This window comes from Zootoca vivipara, chromosome 11, assembly GCF_963506605.1.
Source record: "Zootoca vivipara chromosome 11, rZooViv1.1, whole genome shotgun sequence".
NCBI lineage: Eukaryota > Metazoa > Chordata > Lepidosauria > Squamata > Lacertidae > Zootoca > Zootoca vivipara.
The window spans coordinates 61,370,402-61,377,796 of NC_083286.1; the positions used below are offsets into that span (position 1 = coordinate 61,370,402).

Below are 7,395 nucleotides of genomic sequence, written 5' to 3' on the forward strand. Positions count from 1 at the left end.
CACCCGATTGTCTCGTTTTTCTTTTGACCTGAGTCTACAGCAAAATGCTTGTGTTGCATATGGATGAGTTGATCGTATGGGAGTCAGCAATTTCTCACGGCCGGGAACAGGAAGCCCGATGGGAAGGGATTTCAAACCGGCATTCAGGCTTTCCTAGACTAAAGGCTACTGAAAAGCACTGCGAGTGGGTTTTTTTATTTATGTATTTATTCGTTTAATTTGTATGCCGCCCTTCATCCAAAGATCTCATGGTGGTTCACAACATAAAAATACATAAAGTTTACAAAACACATAATAAAAGCAAACCCCGTTTTATGCTGCTCTTGAGCATTGTTCAAAAGCTTCGACTAAGGCATAGCACAGAGGCCTCTTTGGCAAAAGATCTGGTCACCAGAAACAGATGATGCCGCAGTTCTACGTTCAAGCTGCTCCATCTGGACTCAAATTGAACTGTCGGTTCTTAAAGAAAGTGGGCCCAACCCATCTGAGACCTGCAATCCCCGCACATTCTCCAAGAACCACCAAGTGCACCCTCTCCATCTTCTTGTGCATGTAACACATTTGCATGTAGAGAGTCAACCTTGCTGGCTCCCTCTTACTAACAGAATTCTCCCCTCTTGACAATTTCCAGAAGGGAACCACCTTCTAGAAGCTGTGGATAATATTTTGGTAGCTCAGCATGCTGTGGGGTGGAGTGCCAACATACTAGGTTTTACCTTAATGACTTTTTTAAAAATTTAACATATACCAGTGTGTTCCTTATGTGATTGCCCTGTGCACTGAGAACAGTGAACTAGCAACTACTCTATTCCAAACTTAAAAATGGAAAGCGTAAAGCTGATGGTCAACAAAAGAGGTTTAAAGACTGTCTCAAGGCAAATCTTTAAAAATGTAGTATAAACACTGACAACTTGGAAACACTGGCCTGTGAGCGCTCCAGTGGGAGAACAGCCTTTACAAAAGGTGTCATGTGCTTTGAAGAAACTCGATCTCAGGACGCAAGGGAGAAACGTGCTAAGAGGAAGGCACGCTTGGCAAATCCACACCGTGATCAACTCCCACATGGAAACCAATGTCCCCACTGTGGAAGGATGTGTGAATCCAGAATTGGCCTCCACACAGTCACTTATGGACCCATTGTTAAAATCGTGTTTATGGAAGACAATCTTACTTGGCTACGAGTGATCGCCAAAGAAGAAAAATAAGAATTAATTTTTACAAATAAATACAAATGAAATGTAAACGCTGAGCTAAATTGCCTCGTTTCTCTACACAACAGCCACATCAGCACTGGGGGTTGTTAGGATTTTATTGTTGTCCACAGTTAACAGTAACTAGCGTGACAGGTCATGCTCCTTCAACCTACTGGTTGAATAAAATAAATTAAAGAGGAAATGATAAGCTGGAAAAGAAATATATACAGACAATGAGCCCCACAGTAAGGCCAGAAAAGGAGAAAATGTGGCTTACAGATTTATACCCATGATATCATTTCTAAGAACCACCAGCAGGGCCTCTGCTACATTCAAGGCGAATATGAAAGGAGGATGGTAGAAAGCCACAGGTGCCAGCTGATAACCCGGCTGCCGCTCTGCCCTCACTCGGGCACAGGCTTGACTTGCTGTGCTGCTTCGAGCTGGGTCAGCATCTCGTCCCACTGGACAAACTGTTTAGAAAGGAGAAGAGTCTGGGGCAATCTTTTAAGGAAAAGAAGTTGGGAGTCTGGAAAATGCAACAGTGAAAGACTAAAGCAGAAAAAAAGAGTGCCAAAAGGGAAGGACTTTAAAGGGAAGACCGGAAATAGTCCGAGATGAAAGTATTGCGGCAGGTAGAGGAAAGCTGAGCTGACAGAGCTGGGGCAGCTTCCCCTCAACGTGGCGGCCAGCAAAGGCACACCCTGCGGGAAGATGCACTCCACACAGCGGCACAGCGGCAAAAAGGATACCATTTTGTTGTAATCTTCTAGGAGAAACCGGATATTCTCAGTCACTGCTTCACATTGATCCTGCAACAGCGGAAGAGTTCAGTCAGGCAGGGTTTCATGACATTGCCAATTTGGTGTTTCAGTGCTAACCTGTAAGTCTAACAGGGGTTGTTTCTTCCCACAGAAGAGCTGTCAAGTGGGCAGACACTCTTAAGTGTGGATGGCAACGTTTCTTGACCCACTGCTAGTAGGGGGAAGGGAATCAACACAGTTGGAGACTTTGAGGCTCCTGCTGTGCTGCATCAGAACATATGAGTCCAGATTTTAGAAAAATCAACTAGGCAGCCATGTAAGGAGCACCTCAAAATAGCAGAGTGCTTGGCCTAGAATGCCGAGTAAGCAGGGAGCCATTTGTCCAGGGAATATGGAGGATTTCTTCATATGCTTTGCTTATGTGAGTGACAGATGACAAAGCCAGAGGATAACTGTGTCAGCTCCTGCCAAGTTTTTCAACTGGAGAAGAGCGGAGGAAACCAAACAATGATTCTCTGCTTTTGTTCTCACGCATCAAGCTTACCTGCTGCTGAATGTGGATCTGTGAAAGCCTCTGCAGCTTGGTAGCATGGTCAGGAGCAGCTGCAAGAGACCACAGAATGAGCGTCAGGCTCTTGATTCTCAGGAATGGTACTCAATACTATTAGGTCTTCCAATGTAATATCCTTGAAACACGCTTCCATCTTTGATATGTATATAGACAACTAGGGGGCTCGTTTTAGGAGGAAAGGTGGCAAGTAGCTAAATAGGTCCTCTCTTATTGGTGGGCATAAGAGCCTGCTGAATCAGGCCAATGATCCAGCTTTCTTTTCTTTAATGGCAGGGAGCAACTGTACTGGGCTAGCTTGGCATTCTCGTTTTTAAAGACATATAACCTGGGCTTGTAGATAACAATATTACAAAGCGAGAAGATGGCATTCTTATGCAATGGTTTTCACAAAAATGCCTGTAAATGCATAAAAACATAATGTGAGTCAGAATGAACCATCCGCAACAGATAGGTATCTTAGCTCTTGGTACTTGGGTAAAGGAAAAGACTTGCCTTTGATATGTGCACTGTCCAAATATGGCTGCAGGCCGTTGACTTGCTCCAGAAGTGCTGCTTGAGCCAGGATGGACTGCTCTTCTGTTGGAGAAGAACAGAATGAGATACATCAGTGGAGGGAAGAGTAGTCAACTTTGTCATTCAATGGCAACAGAGCAAATAGCACAGCAGATGAACGAATGAAAGGAGCTGGCTCTTTAGTTGGGCTGAAGCAAAACAGAATGCTTAAAGAACAGATTAATGTACCGTATCTAGAATATGAAATTAAGAGTGCAAGTATTCTTCTTCAAGTATTCTAAGCAATAAAAAGGGAAGCCGAAAAATCCCCAGTAACAACAGTAAACATCTTAGGCTGCAATCCTATACCTATTTACCAGGGAGTAAAAGCCACTGAATTCAGTGGGGCTTACTTCTAGACAGACGTGTTCAGGAATGCACTGTACATTGAATAACCCAAAACAAACCAACAACCCCCAAAACTATTTCATACTGTGAATTACCTGCTAAAATGAATTGCAGCTTCATAGCATCTGGAATAGCCATTCGATCGATGTACTGGGGATCTAAATATTTTATGACATCTTCAACTTGAATCAGAAAGAAGAGAGAATCAGAAATTTAGAATATAGCAATGACAGAAAAAGTATTGTCAGATTAGGCAGCATACTTGGAAACAGATCAGAGCCAGTTATGACTTTCAATAATTTTTCTAGGACTTCTAGCCATGAATTTGCCATGAGGGTCAAGGGACATTCACAATAAGCCACAATGCCATTAGACCATCTTTAGCAAACCATTAGACTCATAAGAGTTGGAAGAGACCACAAGGGCCATCCAGTCCAACCCCCTGCCAAGCAGGAAAAACCATCAAAGCGTTCTTGACATATGCCTGTCAAGCCTCTGCTTAAAGACCTCCAAAGAAGGAGACTCCACCACACTCCTTGTTAGCAAATTCCACTGCCGAACAGCTCTTACTGTCAGGAAGTTCTTTCTAATGTTTAGGCGGAATCTTCTTTCTTGTAGTTTGAATCCATTGCTCCGTGTCCGCTTCTCTGGAGCAGCAGAAAACAACCTTTCTCCCTCCTCTATATGACATCCTTTTATATATTTGAACATGGCTATCATATCACCCCTTAACCTTCTCTTCTCCAGGCTAAACATACCCAGCTCCCTAAGCCGTTCCTCATAAGGCATCGTTTCCAGGCCTTTGACCATTTTGGTTGCCCTCTTCTGGACACGTTCCAGCTTGTCAGTATCCTTCTTGAACTGTGGTGCCCAGAACTGGACACAGTACTCCAGGTGAGGTCTGACCAGAGCAGAATACAGTGGTACTATTACTTCCCTTGATCTAGATGCTATACTCCTATTGATGCAGCCCAGACATGCATTGGCTTTTTTAGCTGCTGCATCACACTGTTGACTCATGTCAAGTTTGTGGTCTACCAAAACTCCTAGATCCTTTTCACATGTACTGCTCTCAAGCCAGGTGTCTCCCATCCTGTATTTGTGCCTTTCATTCCCCCCCCCCAAGTCTAGTACTTTACATTTCTCCTTGTTAAAATTCATCTTGTTTGCTTTAGCCCAGTTGTCTAATTTGTTATGGTCATTTTGAAGTGTGATCCTGTCCTCTGGGGTATTAGTCACCCCTCCCAATTTAGTGTCATCTGCAAACTTGATCAGGATGCCCTCAAGCCCATCATCCAAGTCATTGATAAAGATGTTGAATAAGACTGGGCCCAAGACAGAACCCTGTGACACCCCACCAGTCACTAGTCTCCAGGATGAGGAGGAGCCATTGATGAGCACCCTTTGGGTTCAGTCAGTCAGCCATGTACAAATTATTATTTTCTCAGTTGCACAAAAGCAGATAAAATGTCCAAATACAAGTCTTAAATAAACTTAATAGCAATTCTAAAGTAAAGCACTATTATCATTTTAAGTAAAGAAAAGCATTTTTATCCTGTGCAGAGAGGACAAAAACAAAGAGGCATATAAAGCTTGGCCAGATGTGCCACTACAGAGAAGGCCTGTTTCTGAGTCATCACTGCATGTGGATGACTCTGAAGAAAGGACTCCTGGGACCATCTTAAAGCTTATTCCTTATGCCACCCCCATTGACTACTTTTACAACGCCAAACAAGTTTTCAGAAACCCACAATAACTGCTTTGGATTATGTTATTAATTTTATTCCAGAAACCATAGAACACTGCCATAGATGCAGCCACTACTACAGAACATAGCAATGACACAACATCATCACAGGATGAAGGAAGCTTTATGCTGCTCATTGCAATTTTAGGAAGTCATGGCTACTTTATGTTCAAATAACTGACTTCCCCCACTGACATCACCTCACCATAATAAATTCTCTAGAGTGCTGCAGTCTCTGACAATCCTGAGACCTCCTTTATTTCAGCTGCTCCTAAGCCTATTGCAGATTTGTTTTGAAAAATATAAACAGCACTTACTTTTCTTGAAAAGAATTTTAACTCGCTCTCTTTTGCTTGCAATGTTCCCCAAAGCCACCTGGACTTTAACCAAGCCATCTCCTATCTACAAGGGAAAGGACGTTGTTAACAACTTATAAGACAAATTATATACAGCAAGGGTGGGCTAACCACCGAGCTGGATCTGGTCCAGTAAACCACAAATAGTGAGTGACCCACCACACCTGCAGCTTCAGTCTCCAGATTGGGAGATAAAATCCCTCTGCCTCCTCTTTGAGAGTAAAAGGCAGTGTTTCTGCCACCCTCACCCCAATGCTGGAGAAGGGAGGGCTGCAAATACAGAATGTGTGCTTGTGTGTCTGTTGGCATGGGTGTTTGTATGCAATAGTTTATGCATGAAGGCACGACTGCATGCATTGGGGGGGGGGGGAGAGTGCTGTCCATGATGAGAATTCTTGGGAGGAACATGTTGTGCAAGCACAAGCAGCTACTGTATTCTGAACAATGCTTTTTACGAGGGTAGGGTATGGGCCACTGGGGACAACTGGCTATGGATATGATTTGCATGCATAGTTGAAGCCATTGGGGGGGGGAGCAAGAAAAGCAATTATATGAAGTGGTTTAAAAATAATTATTAAAACTGGGCATTCTGTCAGCTTAAGAGTTTTCTTCCTTGGAGAATGGGGGCAGGGCAGGCGGAACCAGGAACAGCTTAAGGAACCGAGGGGAGCCACCGACACAGGCCATGCTGAGCTGGACAAGCCAAAGGTCTGAGACCTCCGGGTATAGAGCGGTATATAAATTCAATAAATCTTCTTTGATGATCGCTCGTAGCCGAGTAAAGCAGTGAGTCCATAAGTGACTGTGGAGGCCAGTTCTGGATCCACACGTACTTCAACAGTGGGGACACTGGTTTCCGGGCGGGAGTTGATCACGGTGTGGATTTGCCAAACATGCCTTCCTCTTAGCACGTTTCCCCCTAGCGTCCTGAGTTCGAGTGTCTTCAAAGCCCATGACAACATTGGTAAAGGCTGTTCTCCAACTGGAGCACTTGCAGGCCAGTGTTTTCCAGGTGTCGGTGTTTATACTACATTTTTTAAAGATTTGCCTTGAGGCAGTATGTAAACCTCTTTTGTTGACTACCAGCATTACGCTTTCCATTTTTAAGTTCGGAATGGACTAGTTGCTTTTGAAGACGACAAATAAGGGTCTAGCACTGTACGAGGCGACTACGGTACTTCTGTAGGGGCTGGGGAAACGCCCGGAGAGCGGCTGCCAGCCAGTTCTAGGCTCGAGGCCGGAGATACAGGCCCGAAGCGGACCCGCTTTGGGCTCTTCTGACTTTTAATCTGTAAGCCGCCTCGAGTCCCTGACAGGGGAAAAGGCGGCCTACGAACAAACAAACAAACAAACAAACAAACAAACATGGTTATAGCAAGAAATAAATACAACAGCAGCGGCAGCGATACCTTGCGGGCCCCCGCCGCGCCTTCACTCCCCGCGAGCGCCCCGAAGACGCGCCCCTCCAAGGCGTCGACCCGGCCCTGCAGCAGCTGTACCTCCGCCGCCGCCGCCATTTTGGCAACACCCGAAGCGCCGGAGGCCGGGCGGTAAGGGAGCCAATCAGAAGGGACGCCTGCCGGAAGTTAGGGCGGCGCGAGAGCGGAGCATCGGAGGGGGACGTGATGGCGTCATATTGCTCAACGGGCGTCGGTGCCCTCTCTCTCGGTTGGGTGGCCACCCGGAAGTTGGCCCTCTCGCGACCCGGAAGCGCCTTTCCGCGTTGTCATGGAGACCTCGAGGCCTAGTTCTCCGCTGCGAGGCCCCGGGTAAGGGAAGTTTAGTCAGGGCGGGGAGGCCGGGTTGCTGCCCTGGAATTCCGGATCCGTCGCGGGTGGCGAGTGCCGAGAAGATGCATTTTTCT

The 7,395-nt window shown here is 45.7% G+C and overlaps 1 protein-coding gene across 1 annotated transcript; it reads right to left on the minus strand.

Annotated features, from left to right (window-relative positions):
• Positions 1–1,291: 1,291 nt before the first annotated feature.
• On the minus strand, positions 1,292–7,087 carry DCTN3 (dynactin subunit 3). Its single transcript, XM_035100899.2, has 7 exons — positions 6,941–7,087; positions 5,493–5,577; positions 3,524–3,610; positions 3,021–3,104; positions 2,502–2,560; positions 1,946–2,005; positions 1,292–1,687 (listed from the first exon to the last, which is right to left on the minus strand). The coding sequence occupies exons 1-7, from the start codon at positions 7,046–7,048 to the stop codon at positions 1,598–1,600; spliced, it is 573 nt and encodes a 190-aa protein (XP_034956790.1). The 5' UTR covers positions 7,049–7,087; the 3' UTR covers positions 1,292–1,597.
• Positions 7,088–7,395: the final 308 nt, after the last annotated feature.

Coding starts and splice junctions, on each gene's coding strand:
- DCTN3 (XM_035100899.2), bottom strand. CDS start 7,048: ATGGCGGCGGCGGCGGAGGTACAGCTGCTGCAGGGCCGGGTCGACGCC. Junction 3,611..5,492: donor TAAAATTCTTTTCAAGAAAA/GTAAGTGCTGTT, acceptor TTCTGATTCAAG/TTGAAGATGTCATAAAATAT. Junction 2,006..2,501: donor AGATCCACATTCAGCAGCAG/GTAAGCTTGATG, acceptor CCGCTGTTGCAG/GATCAATGTGAAGCAGTGAC.